Source organism: Heptranchias perlo, chromosome 18 (genome assembly GCF_035084215.1).
Source record: "Heptranchias perlo isolate sHepPer1 chromosome 18, sHepPer1.hap1, whole genome shotgun sequence".
NCBI classification, from domain to species: domain Eukaryota; kingdom Metazoa; phylum Chordata; class Chondrichthyes; order Hexanchiformes; family Hexanchidae; genus Heptranchias; species Heptranchias perlo.
The window spans coordinates 3,600,026-3,620,224 of record NC_090342.1 but is presented as its reverse complement, the minus strand read 5'-3'; the positions used below and the strand labels follow the sequence as shown (position 1 = coordinate 3,620,224).

At 46.2% G+C, this 20,199-nt stretch overlaps 1 protein-coding gene across 2 annotated transcripts in view; it reads right to left on the bottom strand.

Annotated features, from left to right (window-relative positions):
* Positions 1–20,199, bottom strand: part of LOC137334508 (serine/threonine-protein kinase 38-like) — a 57,494-nt gene that overhangs the window by 20,043 nt on the left and 17,252 nt on the right. For both annotated transcript variants that reach the window (XM_067999225.1, XM_067999226.1), the window contains exons 2-6: positions 17,663–17,802; positions 5,344–5,395; positions 4,671–4,793; positions 3,464–3,547; positions 785–908 (exon numbers count right to left, since the gene is read on the bottom strand). In XM_067999225.1, coding sequence (XP_067855326.1) covers positions 785–908; positions 3,464–3,547; positions 4,671–4,793; positions 5,344–5,395; positions 17,663–17,796 — 517 coding nt within the window. In that variant the 5' untranslated portion in view covers positions 17,797–17,802. The remainder of the gene's footprint in view (positions 1–784; positions 909–3,463; positions 3,548–4,670; positions 4,794–5,343; positions 5,396–17,662; positions 17,803–20,199) is intronic.

Genomic DNA, 20,199 nt, shown 5'->3' with positions numbered 1-20,199 from the left:
TATTTTCTATGTTTCTATGGGAGAGTCCAGAACAAAGGGAGCATAACCTTAAAATTATAGCTAGGCCGTTCAGGGGTGATGTCAGGAAGCACTTCTTCACACAAAGGGGAGTGGAATTTCAGAACGTAGCAGCCAATTTGTGCACAGCAAATTCCAACAAACAGCAATGTGATAATGACCAGATAATCTGTTATTTTGGTGATCTTGGTTGAGGGATAAATATTGGCCAGGGCACCCGGGAGAACTCCCCCTGCTCTTCTTCAAAATAGTGGCCGTGGGATCTTTTATTTCCACCCGAGGGGGCAGATGGGGTCTCAGTTTAACTTCTCATCTGAAAGATGAAAGTAGTGTTTGCAGCACTGACTGACACCAAAATGACATTTGGGACCCTGGTGACGTCAGCTGACCCCCATTTAAATATTTGGATTAGGCCTCCACCCGTTACTGGTTCGAGACTGATCGTCTAAATCAAGGCAACCCGAAAATCAGAACGCCCAAACCAGCGGTTTGTCAAAGGAACATAGGAACAGGAAGAGGCCATTCAGCCCCTCGAGTCTGTTCCGCCATTCAATGAGATCACGGCTGATCTGTGACTTAACTCCATAAACCTACTTTAGCCCCATGTCCCTTAATACCTTTATGGGTGTGTTTCTTCCCGTCCCCCATGTGATTTTCAACTGGCTATCACCCTGTTCATAGGCCAAAGCGGAGCAGTAGCAAGATGGAAATGGACTCCCGTTGCCTTTAAAGCAAAGTCACAAAGCTTTGACAGGATTTCACTTACCTCCTGGCAGAAATTCCATAATCAAATATAGGTTTCTCTTGTCCTGAAAGCTATAGAACATCTTCACTACCCAGGCACCATCTGCCTCCACCAGGATATCCCTCTCGGCCCGAATGTGGGCCACCTGGGATTTAAAAAGGAGAAGTATTAAACATGGAACATATGGATTGTTAGACGAGAAAACGACCACAGTCCATCTAGTTCACCATCTACCATCCTGGTAGTTGCATGGTACAATGATAATCAAGTTGTTACATCGAGTCGACAGAAACAGGCCATTCGGCCCAACTGGTCTATGCCGTCGTTTATGCTCCACACGAGCATCCTCCCTCCCTACTTCATCTCACCCTATCAGCATATCCTTCTATTCCTTTCTTCCTCATGTGTTTATCCAGCTTCCCCTTAAATGTATCTATGCTATTCGTCTCAACTACTCCTTGTGGTAGCAAGTTCTACATTCTAACCACTCTTTGGGTAAAGAAGTTTCTCCTGAATTCTCTATTGGATTTGTTGGTGACTATTTTATATTTCTAACCTCTAGTTTTGGGCCACAAGTAGAAACACCTTCTCCACATCTACCCTATCACTAGCTTAAAGACATCTACTGGGGTCAGCCCCCAGCCTTCTCTTTTCTAGAGCCCCAGCTTGTTTAGTCTTTCCTGATAAGTACATCCTCTCATTTCTGGCATCATCCTTGTGAATCTTTTTTGCATGTTCTCCAATGCCTCTATATCCTTTTTAATATTATTATGGAGACCAGAACTGTGCACAGTTGTTGATTAATCGCTGCAATCAATCTCTATCAATGAGTCTACAACAGACCCAGACAGGAGGTGAGGAAAACCCCCAGTGGGGGAGAGCTTTGGGAACCAGAGGTCCAAAGTCACCTGTTCCTCCCAAGTATTGCTACACTCACCAAAATACTGGAAAAAAAATACTGGCTGATGTAAAATGAAATCCAGTGCAGCATCTCAAGCTTCGTACAAACAAAAATGTAATACTTCAAAAACATTCATTTACGACACAAGGAAGTTTTGTAGCTTCCTTCGGTTCTCCATCCCAGTCTCTCCATTGCTCACTGACGATCGCGTCTATTTCCTAGAGGTGTTCAAAATCATGAAGGGTTTTGATCGAGTAAATAAGGAGAAACTGTTTCTAGTGGCTGGAGGGTCGGTAACCAGAGGACACAGATTTAAGATAATTGGCAAAAAATCCAGGAGGGGTGGGGGTGGGGGAGAGATGAGGAGAATTATTTTTTTTTTAAAAACACAGCGAGTTGTTATGATCTGGAATGCGCTGCCTGAAGGGCGGTGGAAGCAGATTCAATAATAACTTTCAAAAGGGAATTAGATAAATACTTGAAAAGGAAAAAATTGCAGGGCTTTGGGGAAAGAGCTGGGGGAGTGGGACTAATTGGATAGCTCTTTCAGAGAGCCGGCACAGGCAGGATGGGCCGAATGGCCTCCTTCTGTGCTGTATGATTCTATGAACTGAATAGTTGGTTGATTATGAACTGATGGCTTAAAATGTCTGAAGTTTTCTCTAAACTATTGCCCCAGACACTAAAACTTTTCCTTCAGCATCCAGATCAGATTTTACAATTGCTGCACATTTTCCTTTAAAAATTCTTGTCCTATTTCTTCAGATTCTGGATCTTAGCTGCAAATCAGTTAATTTCAAAAACACAAAAGCAGATTAATGCTCCCTTGGTTTTCCCACCCTTGGAATTTCTTGTAACATATATTCAAAAAGAACCACCTTCAAATTCCAGATTTTAAAGGATTCTGTGAAATAAAATAACCTTAACGGTGATGATTACAATGAACAACAGTGTAATGAACATAGGAACAGGAGTAGGCCATTCAGCCCCTCGTGCCTGCTCCGTTGAAACACCTATTTTTTTTTTTGTAAATTAAAATTTTAGACTTTTGGACAAAATAAAGTAGATTTAAAAGTTATTCATTGTGAAGCTCACCGTGTTTTGACCCAGATAAAAATAAGATAAACAGAATAAATCCTATGAATCCAGTGTGAATACTAAGCCACCAAACAGTGGAAAGGAGCTAGAGGAGGGGATGTGTGAACAGTTCAGGGAGAGATGATGCACGAATGGGGCAATAATTCTGGGTGGTGATCCAGTCTACATTGGGATAGTCCTAATCACCTGAGGGAACGTTCCCAGACACCGGGGGGGGGGGGAAATAAATCGTAAGGTGATTGCAGAAAGGGGCAGGATCGGGGACCCTGGACGAGGGTATCCCAAGGTTTCCTACTGCAGTTTGGAGAAGCATTTCTGCTCCTCCTGGACCACAAGGAAACCATTAAAACTGTAAATAAAACAAAACAAAAAAAAAAATCCATACCTTGCTGGGCCTCTTCGGGCCCTGAATCCATCTGCTGCTAACTTTCCCCGGCCTGTGCATGCACCATGAGGCCAAGGGTCAAAATCGCGCTGGGGTCAGAATGTCACTGAACGTTTACGAGGCCTTAGCTTGCGAAACCCGGGAGTCAAACGAGCAGCGGGCGGGAGTGCGGTGCGTACGGGGAGGGAAGCACTTTGCCCCAATTTAAAACCCGCCCCCTCAGGTCACGTTCTCATCAGATGCACAGGGGCTTAAAATCGTGGCTATAGTATCGGCAAGCGACAGGATGGTGCTCGTTATTTAGCCCATTTCCTACCTGCTCTTTTTCCAACATGTCTGCCTTTCGAAGGATCTTCATGGCGTAGATGTGTCCAGTGTCCTTCTTCTGTACAAGGCGCACCTGAAAAAAGGAGTTCCCCCCCCCAAAGTATTACAAAAGAACACAATTCTTCAAAGGCGGCAGATCAGTCCCTTTATGGGGTACGGCAGTGCAGTGGGTACAATACCGGACCAGCAATCCCAGAGGTCGAGAGTTCAAATCCCACCGTGTCAAGTTGGGAAATGGAGCGCAACAGAATTTGGCAATTTATGGGCTGGCACCAGAAAGATGCCCGATTGTCATCAAAGCCCAACTGGCTCACTGATGTCATGTGGGGAAGGAAAGCTGCCATCCTTACCCAGTACTGGCACACACGATTCCAATAGTTGACTCTTAATGCCCTTTGAACTATTGTGCACTGGACCATAAACCTGCCCACATCCCAAAGGGGCGCTTTCATTACCCTGGTTGATTTTACTCTCTCTATCCCAGCAATGCTGAGGCATCTCAACTGCTGGCCTGGTATAAACCGGAGAGTTTCCTGGTCTGCTTAGCTCAGTTTGGTGAGTTTATCCAATCAGCAGGAAATCGGTGGAGTCACCTGTGGAGTGAGGATGTCCTGGAAGCCCCTAAAGAGGTAGGTTTTAAAAAAGAACTCATTCTGGGGATGTGGGTGTTGCTGGCAAGGCCAGCAGTTATTGCCCATCCCTAGATGCCCCTTGAGAAGGTGGTGGTGGGCCTTCTTCTTGAACCGCTGCAGCCCGTGTGGCGACGGTGCTCCCACAGCGCTATACGGTAGGGAGCTCCAGGATTTTGACCCAGCGATGATGAAGGAACGGCCGATATATGTCCAAGTTGGGATGGTGTGTGACTTGGAGGGGAACTTGGAGGTGATGGTGTTCCCATGCACCTGCTGCCCTTGTCCTGTTGGGTGGTGGAGGTCGCGTTTCGTTAAGTGCTGGCCAACAACAATATAAGCACAGCCTGTATACTAGTTTGTTATTCTGGTGCTATGGAATCCATCCCAAAATATAACGAAGCAAATCCCATAGCACAGGAGCCTCGGGCAGTGTGTTGCTCCTTGAAGCAGATCTACAACAAAAAGCAGGCAATATATTTGTGGACACTTAAAATTGCTGGCTTAATATCTCAGGCAACACCACCTCCAAGGAGCTTATAAACCAAACACCAAAACTGGACCAACCTCTCCAAATGCGCCTCTTCCTATAACCCTCAGAGACTCAAAGTCATCCAGACCCAACCTGGTTCTCTTGAGTCGAAGGAATTCTGTCTCCTTCTGGGCATGTTGTGTTCTTCGCATTTGTTTCTGGTGAAAACAGAAGGTGAATAACACGATAGAAAGTAATTATTATTATTAATACAGATGTTTCATGTTGCCCCACTTTTACTGGTTTGAGAACACACGTAAACACTTCCAAAAGCTTCTGCAGCCAACACCTTTGCTCGTGTTTGGGTTTGGCTCCCTATCCAGGCCTCCAATTTTTCTCTCCTCTCCAAGTGTTCTATTCCAGACATAATATTGATGTTGAATTTCACTCATCAGGAGTGAGCGAGCGACACTCATCAGTTTTTATGAGACTATGACTTATTTTGATGTAAATATTGGCCAAGAATGGGGAGCCTATGAATAATAACTGCACAGTGGTCATCGGGCGTGTCACAGTACAAATATTCTATAGAAAAAAAATAAGTTGTAGTTAAGCCAATGTGCTTTAATTCTGCAATACTCTTAATTCATCACTTCAAACAGCTCCCATGACAACCACCCACCAGTGATAATCCTGTAACCACCAACACTTCACTCTCCTGGCAGTTTTGCCACAATTCTATCAGCTCATTGAGAAAAAGAGACCTACCTCTTCATCCTCCAGACCTTCCTGCTCCATGGCTTTTTCCAGTTGCAACTGCCTGGAAAAGAAGTTAAAATAAAAATCAGTCTCATTAATCGTTGACTATAATAATTCATGGCGGGTGATGTAGTGTGTGGGAGAAGGATGGGGAGGCTGCGGAACGCACCGCCAGAGTTAGTGACTCAAGCAGAGAGCGTGTCGACATTTGAGGAGGGGTCAGACAGGTGGTCGAAGGAAAGGGGGTCTCGTAGAAACATAGAAAATAGGAGCAAGAGTTGGCCATCCGGCCCTTCGGGCCTGCTCCGCCATTCAAAATGATCATGGCTGATCGTCTAACTCAGTACCCTGTTCCCATTTTTCCCCCATATCCCTTTAGCATTAAGAAATATATCTATCTCCTTCTTTAATACATCTAATGACTTGGCCTCCACTGCCTTCTGTGGTAGAGAATTCCACAGGTTCACCACCCTCAGTGAAGAAATTTCTCATCTCTGTTCTAAATGGCATACCCCGTATCCTGAGACTGTGACCCCTGGTTCTGGACTCCCCAGCCATCGGGAACATCCTCCCTGCATCTTTTTTTTTTTTATTCGTTCATGGGATGTGGGCGTCGCTGGCGAGGCCGGCATTTATTGCCCATCCCTAATTGCCCTCGAGAAGGTGGTGGTGAGCCGCCTTCTTGAACCGCTGCAGTCCGTGTGGTGACGGTTCTCCCACAGTGCTGTTAGGAAGGGAGTTCCAGGATCTAGTCTGTCTAGTCCTGTTAGAATTTTATATGTTTCATATGTCTCGTGGGATTAGGATACTGCTCACACGGAGGATAAACACCAACACGGACTGGTTGGGACAGTTTAACGTCTCATCTGAAAGACGGCACCTCCGACAGTGCAGCACTCCCTCAGCACTGCACTGGGAGTGTCGGCCTGGATTATGTCCTGAAGTGGGACTTGAACCCAGGATGTTTCTGTGTTGTAATTTCCATGAGGTGGGTCTGTACTCCTGATTATCCAAAACATTTTCCCTAATCTAGGGTGGTTTTAGACTGCAGGATTAGCATTGAGGCAATTTCAGTTTTGTACCAAATCAACATTCTGCATCTATCCAGAGTCAGGGTCCTATCCGATTGCAGAGTGAAGTGCAGCAGTTAGTCGGAGTGTGGGTGTGAGACGCAGACTGCTCTGCACAACTTGTAAACACAGTGAGACATCGAATCTAACTTGCAAAAATGCTCAGGGACTATTTGGGCACTTTTTAAATCTTTAATTTAAATACCGAGAGCAGGGATTTTCCCCCTCCCCATTCCCTAAATATCTAACGTTCAGGAGACAGCTCTCCGGAACAGGACACTGGAGGTTGTAGCCAAGGAGTGTTAAACAGGATTACGATCAGACCAGCACCTGCAGAACACATCTTCAGCTCGAGTAAAAGAAAGACAGACTTGCATTTATACAGCACCTTTCATGACCTCAGGATGTCCCAAAGCACTTTACAGCCGATGAAGTACTTTTTGAAGTGTAGTCACTGTTGTAATGTAGGAAACACAGCAGCCATTTATGCACAGCAAGATCCCATAAACAGCAATGAGATAATGACCAGACAATTGGTTGTTGTGATGTTGGTTGAGGGATAAATATTAGCCCCAGGACACCTCCCCTGCTCTTGTTCGAAATAGTGTCATAGGATCGATTACATCCACCCGAGACGGCAGACGGGGGCCTCAGTTTAATGTCTCATCCGAAAGACGGCACCTCTGACAGCGCAGTACTCCCTCGGTACTGTACTGGGAGTGTCAGCCTATATTTGATGCTCATGTCTCTGGAGTGGGACTTGAACCCAAGGACCTTCTGACTCAGGGGCAAGGGTGCTACCCACTGAGTCACGGCTGACATGAGTAAATCCCTGGCACTGTGCTTTCTTAATCCCACAATGACAGAAACAAAGCCAAACAAAATAAAACTTGTCAGGCCGCCCCTCTAAGTGGTGGCTTGAATATCACTGGCAGGAGGCTGGGAATAAATCAACAACATGTATTTATATAGCATCATTTAAGTAGGAAAACTTCCCACGGTGTTTCACAGAAGCGTAAATCAGACAGAAATTGATGCCGGGCCAAAGGAGGAGATATTAGGAGGAATGACTAAAAGCTTGGTCAAAAACGGTGAATTTTAAAGGAGGGTCTTAACGGAGGAGAGATATGCGGAGAGGTTTATGGAGGTAATTCCAGAGCTAAGGGCTCAGGCAGCTGAAGGCTCGGCCGTCAATGGTGGAACAAAGGAAATCGAGGCAGCAGAGTTTTGGATTTGCTGAAGTTTACCGAGGGTGGAGGATGGGAGGTTGGCCAGGAGAGCATTGGAATAGTCGAGTCTGGAAGCGACAAAGGCACGGATTCTAAAATTCTCATCCTTGTTTTCAAATCCTTCCACGACTTCACCCCTCCCCATCTCTGTAACCTCCTCCAGCCCTACAACCCTCCGCGATCTTGGCGCTCCTCCAACTCTGGCCTCTTGCGCATCCCCGATTTTCATCGCTCCACCGTTGGCGACCGTGCCTTCAGCTGCCAAGGCCCTAAGCTCTGGAATTCCCTCCCTCCCCCTCTCTACCTCTCTCTCCTCCTCTAAGGCGATCCTTAAAACCTACCTCTGTTTGACCAAGCTTTTAGTCATCTGTCCTAATATCTCCTTAAGTGGCACGGTGACAAATTTTGTTTGATAATCGCTCCTGTGAAGCGCCTTGGGACATTTTACCACGTTAAAGGGATGAGAATTTCAGCAGCAGATGGGATGAGGCAGGGGCGGAGACGAGCAATGTTACAGGCGGTCTTCATGATGGGAAGGATATGACACGCCTGCCCAACTGGCTGATGAATAAAGTAAAATAATATTATCTCAAATGATCCAAAGTCTTAACATAAACCCTTACTTTGGTTTGTCGTATGGAGGAACAATAAATAATGGTTTATGTATAAACATTTTATATATCAATTTTTCATGTAATACTCTCCTTGGCCAACAGAGGACTCCTGTGGAGAACACAATCTGATCTACAAAACAATAAAATACTGCAGATGCCAGCAACCTGAAGGGAAAACAGAAAATGCTGGAAACACTCAGCAAGTCAGGAGAGGGGAAGGTCAGATCAATGTTCTGATGAAGGGTCACAGACCTGAAACGTTAACCCTATCCCCTCTCTCTCCACAATCTGGTCTATTCTAGCACTGCCCATTATCCAGTTTGTGGGCAGATTTTATTCTTCGAGTGCCTTTATCGAAAAGTAAAGTTTGTTTATTTTAGCATCCTGTAGATCGCACATTCTGGTGCCACGGTGCGCTGGCGATGGGGGGAGGGGAAAAGAAGAGTGAATACGGAGTCCAGGGCATCGATCAAATAAATTGTTCTGTCGTGAATAATGTTGAGCTTCTTGAGTGTTGTTGTGACTACACCTGTCCAGGTCCACAATCTGGACTGGAGCCGTGTAAATGGTGGCGCGGCTTTGAGGGGGTCAGGAGGCGAGACACTTGTCGCAGAGAATCCAGCCTCTATGCCCTGTTCCTGTAGCCATGGTGTTGATATGCTTGGTCCAGTTATGCTTCTGGTCAATGGTGACCCCCCCAGGATGTTGACAGTGGGGGGGGGGGATAAGGCGATGGCGGTCAGAGGGAGATGGTTGGCTTCCTCCTGCTCAAGATGGTCATTACCTGGCACATGTATAACGTGAATGTAACCTGCCGCTTGCCAGTCCAATTCTGATGTTCTCCAGGTCCTGCTTCAGGCTGCCCCATTATCGCAAGATTGGAGCTAAACATCATCGATCAGGCCCGGTCCTGACTTCATGATGGAGAGTTGGTCATTGCTGAAGCAGGTGAAGATTGTTGAGCCAACGATGCTGCCCCGAGGGACTCCTGGGGTTGAGATGATTGGCCTCGACAACCACCTTCCTTTGTGCCAGGGATGACTGCAGCCATGGGAAGGTTTTTCCCTTTGACTTCAGTTGTGCTCGGTCTCCCCGGAAGTGCGATCAGTGAAGACTGGGCATGGACCCTTTCTTTGTTGTGAAATTGTTCCGGAACTTTCAAGATAGTGGGAGCAAACGTGCATCTTGGTACAAGCCCCAATCCAGGACGGAAGCAGATATTCTAGGTCAACACACCAGCGCAGTACGGAGAGAGAGTGCTGCCTTTCCAGGGGGTCCTGCCCTTTGGATGAGATGTTAAACCAAGACCCCGTTTGCCTATTCTGGTGGTGCAGATGGACGTTAAAGATCATGGGGCGCTAGTGAAGGAAGAGCAAGGTGTCCTCCTAATTTCCTGGCCAATATTCCTCCCTCGGCCACCACCACCAAGACAGATAACTGGCCATTCATCTCGCCATGTATAAAATGGTCACTATATTTACCCACGTAACAGCACATTATAATTGTATGTATGTTTTGGGACATTTGAGAATTGCAGTAAGAAAGACACAAGATAAATGCAAGTTCTTTCTCTTTTTTAAATAAAGTCCTTTGGTTTTTTAAGGCTGCTTCACAAGATCCTTGAAGACTGATTGTCACAGGAGACAGCCCAGTGGGACTTTACACCAACTCTGCCGCACCAGGATCCTGGGCTAGCAATATGGGACCGGGCTCTTCAACACACTGCCTTACTTGACACTGTAACAACGACTTGCCTTTATATGTCACCTTTAACCGCAGGAGGCCATTCGGCCCATCGTGCCTATGCTGGTTCTCCGAAAGAGCTACCGATTAATCCCACTCCCCTGCTCTTTCTCCATAGCCCTGCAAATTTAGTGGTTGAGGCAGAAACCGTGTCAACATTCAAGGTTAGATTGGAGAGGTGAATGAAGGAAAAAGGGGGTTGAACGGATATGGGAACTGGATGGTTAAATGTGAGCAGAACTATTTGCTCATGTGAAGGGTAAACGCCGACACGGACTGGTTGGGCCAAATGGCCTGCTGCCATGTTGTAACTGCTACGTATTTCTATAATCGGTCACGTAGAATGTTATAGAACAGAAACAGGCTATTCAGTGTATCAAATCTCAAAATGTTTCTCCACGAGCCACCCAAAGTCGATCCCTATTCTCCTGTCCGCTCACCACATCCTTTTATGCTCCTCTTCTACAAACAAACAATCTCATTCACTTTTAAAGGAACTTATGGACTCTGCTTCAACAATGGTTTGTGGCGGAGAATTCAACATTCGGGTATGGCTGTACAAATGGCCCTTTAACAGAGTAAAACGTCCCCGGGCACTCCACAGGAAGAATCTGACACCGAGCCACATAAGGAGATTAGGACAGGTGGTCAAACGCTTGGTCAAAGAGGTCGGTTTTAAGGAGCGTCTTAAAAAGGAGGAGAGAGAGGCGGAGAGGTTTAGGGAGGGAATTCCAGAGCTCAGGGCCCAGGCAGCTGAAGGCACGGCCGCCAACGGTGGGGCGAAGGAAATCAGGGATGGGCAAGTGACCAGAATTGGAGGAGCGCAGAGATCTCGGAGGGTTGTGGGGCTGGAGGAGGTTACAGGGATAGGGAGGGGCGAGGCCATGGAGGGATTTGGACACAAAGATGAGAATTTTAAAATCGAGGCATTGCCGGATTGCGAGCACAGGGGTGATGTGTGAATGGGACTAAAGCCCTCATTTCCGTGACTCAAAGAAATGCCGGCGTTTCATTCATTCAGCCAATAAACAAGGGACATTTCCAAGCTCTGTGAAGTCTCGTTCAGCAATCACCATGATTCTGGGTCTCTGGAGTCACATGAACTCTTGCTGAACCTTTTCCCCCATTGGCTTTATCCAGAGACTCAAAAGTGGAAACAATTCCACAAAACTCATTCAAAACACCCAGCAGTCATTAATTGATCCCACAACGCCGTTCAAACCAGACCAAACACTTTGTGATAACATGACATCATCCAGCCAGAAGTGACATGATCACAGAACCCTGCGACAAGGTAAAATATATCTACAAAATTAACCTGCATACATCGCAGTATTAGAAAAGGACAGAATTAATAAGCCATAAAGGACAGACCATGTCAGAATTAATACTTTATAAAGGGCAGACTATGTCAGAATTAATACCCAAGAAAAGATTTCAAGAGAAGCAAAACAGAGCTGCAAGTTTGCAGAAGAGGCAGAATTAAATGTACAGATGGCATATGAACAGATATGAGAAAAGGAAATAAGGAAAGCAAAGAGAGGGCATGAAAAAATATTAGCTAGTAAGATTAAAGAAAACCCAAAGATGTTTTATCAGTACATTAAGAACAAGAGGATAGCTGAGGAAAAGGTGGGACCTATCAGGGATGATAAGGGTAACTTGTGTGTAGAAGCAGAGGATGTGGGTAGGGTTTTAAATGAATATTTAGTCTCCGTATTCACAAAGGAAGGGGATGATCTGGATGTAGTAGTTAAAGAGGAGAGGTGTGAAATATTGGATAAGGTAAACATGACGAGAGAGGAAGTACTGGAGGGACTGGAATCCTTGAAAGTTGATAAGTCACCAGGGCCGGATGGATTGTTTCCTCGGCTATTGAAGGAAGCCAGGGAGGAAATAGCGGATGCTCTGAGGATCATTTTCCAATCCTCACTAGATACAGGGGAGGTACCAGAGGACTGGAAGACTGCAAACGTAGTACCATTGTTTAAAAAGGGTACGAGGGAAAGGCCGAACAATTATAGGCCGGTCAGTCTTACCTCGGTGGTGGGCAAACTATTAGAATCAATACTGAGAGATAGGATAAACTGTCACTTGGAAAGGCATGGTTTAATCAGGGGTAGTCAGCATGGATTTGTTCAGGGAAGGTCATGCCTTACAAATTTGATTGAATTCCTTGAGGAAGTGACAAGGGGGATTGATGAGGGTAGTGCAGTGGATGTTGTCTACATGGATTTTAGTAAGGCATTTGACAAGGTCCCACATGGCAGACTGGTCAGAAAGGTAAAAGCCCATGGGATACAGGGAAATGTGGCAAATTGGATCCAAAATTGGCTCAGTAACAGGAAACAAAGGGTAAAAGTCAATGGATGTCTTTGCGAATGGAAATCCGTTTCCAGTGGTGTGCCACAGGGCTCAGTATTGGGTCCCTTGCTGTTTGTGGTATATATTAATGATTTGGACTTGAATGTAGGGAGCATGATTGCATATTTGCGGACGACACAAAAATTGGCTGTGTAGTTGATAGTGAAGAGGATAGCTGTAGACTCCAAGAAGATATCAATGGGTTGGTGGAGTGGGCGGAAAAGTGACAAATGGAGTTCAACCCGGAGAAGTGTGAGGTAATGCACTTAGGGAGGGCAAACAGTAAAAGGGAATACGCAGTAAACGGGAATATATTGAGAAGGGTAGAGGAAGTGAGAGACCTTGGAGTGCATGTGCACAGGTCCCTGAAGGTGACAGTACAGGTAGATAAGGTTGTGAAGAAGGCATACGGAATGCTCTCCGTTATTAGCCGAGGTATAGAAAACAAAAGCAGGGATGTAATGATGGAACTGTATAAAACGCTGGTAAGGCCACAGCTGGAGTATTGTGCACAGTTCTGGTCACCACATTAATGATTTGGATGAGAATTTAGGAGGCATGGTTAGTAAGTTTGCAGATGACACCAAGATTGGTGGCATTGTGGACAGTGAAGAAGGTTATCTAGGATTGCAACGGGATCTTGATAAATTGGGCCAGTGGGCCGATGAATGGCAGATGGAGTTTAATTTAGATAAATGTGAGGTGATGCATTTTGATAGATTGAATCGGGCCAGGACCTACTCCGTTAATGGTAGGGCGTTGGGGAGAGTTATAGAACAGAGAGATCTAGGAGTACAGGTTCATAGCTCCTTGAAAGTGGAGTCACAGGTGGATAGGGTGGTGAAGAAGGCATTCAGCATGCTTGGTTTCATTGGTCAGAACATTGAATACAGGAGTTGGGATGTCTTGTTGAAGTTGTACAAGACATTAGTAAGGCCACACTTGGAATACTGTGTACAGTTCTGGTCACCCTATTATAGAAAGGATATTATTAAACTAGAAAGAGTGCAGAAAAGATTTACTAGGATGCTACCAGGACTTGATGGTTTGACTTATAGGGAGAGGTTAGATAGACTGGGACTTTTTTCCCTGGAGAGTAGGAGGTTAAGGGGTGATCTTATAGAAGTCTGTAAAATAATGAGGGGCATAGATAAGGTCGATAGTCAAAATCTTTTCCCAAAGGTAGGGGAGTCTATAACGAGGGGACATAGATTTAAGGTGAGAGGGGAGAGATACAAAAGGGTCCAGAGGGGCAATTTTTTCACTCAAAGGGTGGTGAGTGTCTGGAACGAGCTGCCAGAGGCAGTAGTAGAGGCGGGTACAATTTTGTCTTTTAAAAAGCATTTGGACAGTTACATGGGTAAGATGGGTATAGAGGGATATGGGCCAAGTGCAGGCAACTGGGACTAGCTTAGTGGTATAAACTGGGCGACATGGACATGTTGGGCCGAAGGGCCTGTTTCCATGTTGTAAACTTCTATGATTCTATGATTCTATTACAGGAAGGACGTAATTGCTCTGGAGAGAGTGCAGAGAAGATTTACAAGAATGTTGCCAGGGCTTGAAAATTGCAGCTACGAAGAGAGATTGGATAGGCTGGGGTTGTTTTCCTTGGAGCAGAGGAGACTGAGGAGAGACTTGATTGAGGTGTACAAAATTATGAGGGGCCCAGGTAGAGTAGACAGGGAGTACCTGTTTCCCCTAGCGGTGAGTTCAAAAACTAGAGGAAATAGATTTAAGCTGATTGGCGGAAGGATTAGAGGGGACATGAGGAAAAACCTTTTTACCCAGAGGGTGGTGGGTGTATGGAATTCGCTGCCCAAATTGGTGGTAGAGGCAGGGACCCTCAACTCTTTTAAAAGGTACCTGGACCTGCACCTAAAGTGCTGTAAGTTGCAGGACTACAGACCAAGTGCTGGAATGTGGTATTTCAATGGGCACCCGGTTGTTCTTCGAGCCGGCGCAGACACGATGGGCCGAATGGCCCCATTCTGTGCTGTATCTTTTCTATGGTTCAATGAAGAAATGTCCTCGATCACTGCATAGGTCGGATAAGATATTCACAACATCAGGAGAGAGAAAAAACTCGCGTATCAATTCTAGGAATTAATTTCAGTAAGATGGAGTGTCCTAAACTCCCACACCCTATTTCATTCATAAAATAAAATTTGACAATGAGCCACATAAGGAGATATTAGGACAGGTGACCAAAAGCTTGGTCAAAGAGGTAGGTTTTAAGGAGCGTCTTAAAGGAGGAGAGAGGTGTAGAGAGGTTAAGGGAGGGAATTCCAGAGCTTAGGGGAGCACCGCAGAGAACTCTTTTGAATAGTGCTGTGGGATCTTTTACGTCCACCTGAGGCCTCTGTTTAATGTTTCACCCGAAAGACGGCACCTCCAACAGTGCAGCACTCCCCCAGTACTAGCACTGGGAGTGTCAGCCTGGATTTTGCGCTCGAGTCTCTGGAGTGGGGATTTGAACCCATCGCCTTCCGACTCCGAGGCGAGAGGGTGCTACCCACTGAGCCACGGCTGACACCCATTAGAGATAAATGGGACACGAGGCAGCTCGCCGAGTGAGGCACTGCCTCACCAAGAATAGTCAGACTTGTAATAGCGTCAGGATGGCGCACACACACGGGGGAAAAAAAAGCAATTTGCAACCGAGTGACTATTTGCAAAACCTGCATTCTCCTCAGCCGTTTGTTTTCCTCTTTAAACTTCTTCTCGGCGTAACTTAGATTCCATTCCTGCTTTGCATCGGTGCAAGGACACCGCGCATGTGCAAAGGGCCAGTTGCCATGGTGACAAGCCGGCTTGGTCAGGTCTGCACTGCGTAGGCCTCAACGAGCCTCAGACTAGATTTAAGGAGACCCTTTTCGTCTTCGCACCTGGCTCTGTTTGTACCCCCACCTCCTTGGGGCATTCTGGGCTTTTGTTCCCTGGCTTCATTTTCTTCCTATCATAAATCAGCCTGCCTCCCAAACACCACAGGCTCCAAACTTCAACCCATCGTTGCACATCACCCCATACCTCGGCCTGAACTCCTCCCCGACAACCGGTCCCACCAGACACCGCCACTTCCTGCTCATCAAAACAAGCAACACCACAGGCAATCTGCTAGTAACAGACACACATTCCTTGGTACTAATTAACTATTTGCAATCCATCCAATTACACAGGTCATTAACATCAGTAGGGAATAAAGAGAGCGAGAAAGAAAGCGAGAGAAAAAGAGAAAGGAAGAGGGAAAAAAAAGAGAAAGAGAGCGAGAAAGAAAGCGCGAGAGAGAGAGAGAGCGCGCGAGAAAAAAAGAGAAAGGAAGAGAAAAAAAGAGCGAGAGAGCGAGAGCGAAAAAAAGAGAAAGGAAGAGGAAAAAACAGAAAGAGAAAACTTGTATTTATATAGCGCCTTCCTCCTACTCAGGACATCCCAAAACACTATATAGCCAATTAATTACTTTTTTGTGCTGTGTAGTCAGTGTTGTAATGTAGGAAACATGCCAGCCAATTTGGGCACAGCAAGATCCCACAAACAGCAATGCGATAATGACCAGATCATCTGTTTTAGTGACGTTGGACGAGGGATAAATATTAACCAGGACATTGGGGAGAACTTGCCTGCTCTTCTTCAAAATATTGCCGTCGGGTCTTTTACATCAGACCTGAGAGGGGCAGACGAAGTCTCGGTTTAAGATCTCATCCGAAAGACGGCACCTCAGACAGTGCAGCACTCCCTCAGTACTGGCACTGGGAGGGTCAGCCTGGATTATGTGCTCGAGTTTCTGGAGTGGGACTTGAACCCACGACAGGCCGAAAGAGCCACCCACTGAGCCACAGCCTGACACTAAAAACAGTGTGGGCCTTCTGTTGCACCACTGGTAATCTGATACCAGTTCCCCAGTACTCCAGGGCACTTACCCTGGCTCACTAAGCAACCTGGGAGGGGTAGATCACTCTTGGTGGGGGGTGGGGTCTGCGATTGTTTTTAAGTCAGTGACAGATAATCAGATAATCCTGCAAACCGATGCCCTAACGGTCAGACTGGTCCTGGACGGACGAGCGGCAGGAAGCGGTCCAGTATCCTACTCTACTACGCAGTGCGATTTGTGCTGGTTACACCCCTATAATACCCCAGCGCCCACTCGAGGGATCTCTGAACCTTGGCTGTGCCAAAGATCTCTTTGGGTACGTGGGATTTGTCCCTACAGGGATTAAAAGGATTTCATAGGGTAGACACGGAGAAATTATATCCTCTGGTGGGGGAATCCAAAAGGCGGGGGGGGGTGGGGAGCATAATCTTAAAATTAGAGCATTTAGGAGTGAAATCAGGATGCACTTTTCCCACACATAGGGGAGTGGAAATCTAGCAATTCTCTTCCCCCAAAAGGCTGCGGATGCTGAGTGTCAATTGGAGCTTTCAAGGCTGCGATCGATAGATTTTTGTTGGGTAAGGGTATCAAGGGATATGAAGCAAAGGTGGGTAAATGGGGTTGAAATACTGATCTAACTGAGTGGGGGTGTAGCAGGGTCGAGGGGCTGAATGGCCTACTCCTGTTCCGAGGGAGAGGGTATGCACACCTCATCAGGCAAACAGGCGAGTATGGATTTCTCAGCATGGGTTGGAGTCGGAAGGATTTTTTCACGTCGGACGCCCAGGCTGACTAAAATAAAAACTCATCCACAAACCCAGGCTGCCAATCCAGCCTCAGGTCTCCACTTTCAACTCTGGCCACTTGCTTTTTCCAGATGGGGCTACCAAGAGTAGCCATTGCCCTCTCATTACTAACCATATTTTTTATTTACTTTTCCCAAAAAAAAAGATAAATTGATAACATTGACCACCAAGGATATGAGTCTACTCCATATATCCTATGAGAGAGGAAAGATATCTCAAACCACAGAACATACAACAGAAATGGGTCAGAAATAAGTGTTTAAAATGAGAAAAGGATATGATAGAGAAGATAAAGAAAAACTATTTCCTCTGGTGGGGGAATGCAGAACAAGGGGGCATAATCTTAAAATTAGAGCTAGGCCGTTCAGGAGCGAAATCAGGAAGCATTTCTTCACACAAAGGGCAGTGTAATCTCCACCAAAAGGCTGTGGATGCTGCGGGGTCAATTGGAGCTTTCGAGACTGAGTTGGATGGATTTTTGTTGGGTGAGGGTATTAAGGGATATGGAGCAAAGGCAGGTAAACGGGGTCGAGGTGCAGATCAGCCATGATCTAATTGAATGGCGGAACAGGCACGAGGGGCTGAATGGCCTCCTCCTGTTACTATAGTTGAGTCAGGCACAGATAGACGTTACCTCATTTCTCTCTCTTCGTGCTGTGCAATCAGGTTACTGTAGAAATTTTCCAGTGTCAGTTTAGCCACGGTTACCCTCTCTCTCGTGTGATTACTCATCGGAATGGATGCTGTGGTCCCACCAGTCATCGCCATAGTAACCTGCCAGAGAAGAAAGGAAAATCACCGCCTGAAACACAACTAACTTTCTGCTGGCAAAATGCACAATCTCATTTGGACTGAGATATGCAAATAAAGTTGACATGAAATACCCAATATGATGCAATGAGCTATTGCCACACCAAAGGTGTTCAAACCACACACTAAAGCAATAAATTATGGTCACCACTTTAGCTCAGTGGGCCAGCGTCTCATCCATGACTCAGAAGGTCATGGGTTCAAGCCCAACTTCAGGATTTGAGCACGTAATCTAGGCCCACACAGATTTCATAAGGAAAAGTTATGCTTGACTGACCTAAGTGAATTCTTTGAAGAAGTAACAGAAAGAGTAGAAAAGGGTAATGCAGTAGATGTAATATATTTGGATTTTCAAAAGGCCTTCTATAAAAAAAGGTACCGCATAGTAGACTCATGACTAAGGTCAGAGCATGTGGAGTCAGGGGACCCGTAGCAGAATGGATAGCAAGCTGGCTACAAAACAGAGTAGGGGTTAAGAGTACATATTCAGACTGACAAAAAGGTGGGATGTGGTGTTCCACGGGGATTGGTGCTGGGACCGCTGTTGAGTGTTTCCAGCATTTTCTGCTTTTATTTCAGAATTCCAGCATCTGCAGTATTTCGCTTTTGTAAAGAGTGGTCACTGGCTGTGATTCTTTTGCTGGCCATTCAATTTGACTAGCGTTTGTAAAAAAAAAATCAAAAGCTGTGCTCATCCACTGAGGAAATAGTCCAGGGCAAATCGAGTTTAATTCACGGCAGAAAATACAGAAACGCAGGCAGAAATTAAGTAAAAGTACCCACAGCACTATTCAAAGAACAACAAGGGAGTTCTCCCCGGTGTCCTGGCCAATATTTATCCCTCAACCAACATCACTAAAGCAGACGATCTGGTCATTGTAATATTGTTGTTTGTGGGATCTTGCTGTGCGCAAATTGGCTGCCGCGTTTCCTACATTACAGCAGCGACTACACTTCAAAAGTGCTTCATTGGCTGTAAAGCGCGTCCTGAGGTTGTGAAAGGTGCTATATAAATGCAAGTCTGTCTTTCTTTTCCATCTTCAGATATGTTCTCAAGTCCTGGAGTGGGGTTTGAACCCACAACCTTCTGACTCAAGAATGCTACCAACCGAGCCAAACTGTACATTGTAAATAAATACAAAAACGTTTGGATGTTTAAATCCAACAGTTACACATCTTTTTAATCATTCTACTTGTTTTTTGCACAGGAACAGACGATGGTTTCTTCCCAACACATGAACTTTACAATCGAAAGGCTACAGTAAATTCCCGAGTTTTTCTTATTCTATTTGGGTTCCAACCACTTAGTTCAATTCCTCAGAGGAGTAGTGGCAGGTTTATCAGTAACTGTGCCTATTCGGCATCATGTTGAGGCTCCAGATCAGACCTCAGCATTTTGTTGCCGTGACTATTCCAACGCCCTCCTGGCCGGCCTCCCATCTTCTACCCTCCGTAAACTTAAGCTCATCCAAAACTCTGCTCCTTGTATCCTTTTCTTTTTTTATTCGTTCACGGGATGTGGGCGTCGCTGGCGAGGCCGGCATTTATTGCCCATCCCTAATTGCCCTCGAGAAGGTGGTGGTGAGCCGCCTTCTTGAACCGCTGCAGTCCGTGTGGTGAAGGGTCTCCCACAGTGCTGACAGGCAGGATGTTCCAGGATTTTGACCCAGCGACAATGAAGGAACGGCGATATATTTCCAAGTCGGGATGGTGTGTGACTTGGAGGGGAACGTGCAGGTGGTGTTGTTCCCATGTGCCTGCTGCCCTTGTCCTTCTAGGTGGTAGAGGTCACGGGTTTGGGAGGTGCTGTCGAAGAAGCCTTGGCGAGTTCCTGTGGATGGTGCACACTGCAGCCACTGTGCGCCGGTGGTGAAGGGAGTGAATGTTTAGGTTGGTAGATTGGGTGCCAATCAAGCGGGCTGCTTTGTCCTGGATGGTGTTGACCTTCTTGAGTGTTGTTGCAGCTGCACTCATCCAGGCAAGTGAAGAGTATTCCATCACACTCCTGACTTGTGCCTTGTAGATGGTGGAAAGGCTTTGGGGAGTCAGGAGGTGAGTCACTCGCCACAGAATACCCAGCCTCTGATCTGCTCTTGGTAGCCACAGTATTTACGTGGCTGGTCCAGTTAAGTTTCTGGTGACCCCCAGGATGTTGATGGTGGGGGATTCAGTGATGGTAATGCCAATGAATCTCAAGGGGAGGTGGTTAGACTCTCTCTTGTTGGAGATGGTCATTGCCTGGCACTTGTCTGGCACGAATGTTACTTGCCACTTATCAGCCCAAGCCTGGATGTTGTCCAGGTCTTGCTGCATGCAGGCACAGACTGCTTCATTATCTGAGGGGTTGCAAATGGAACTGAA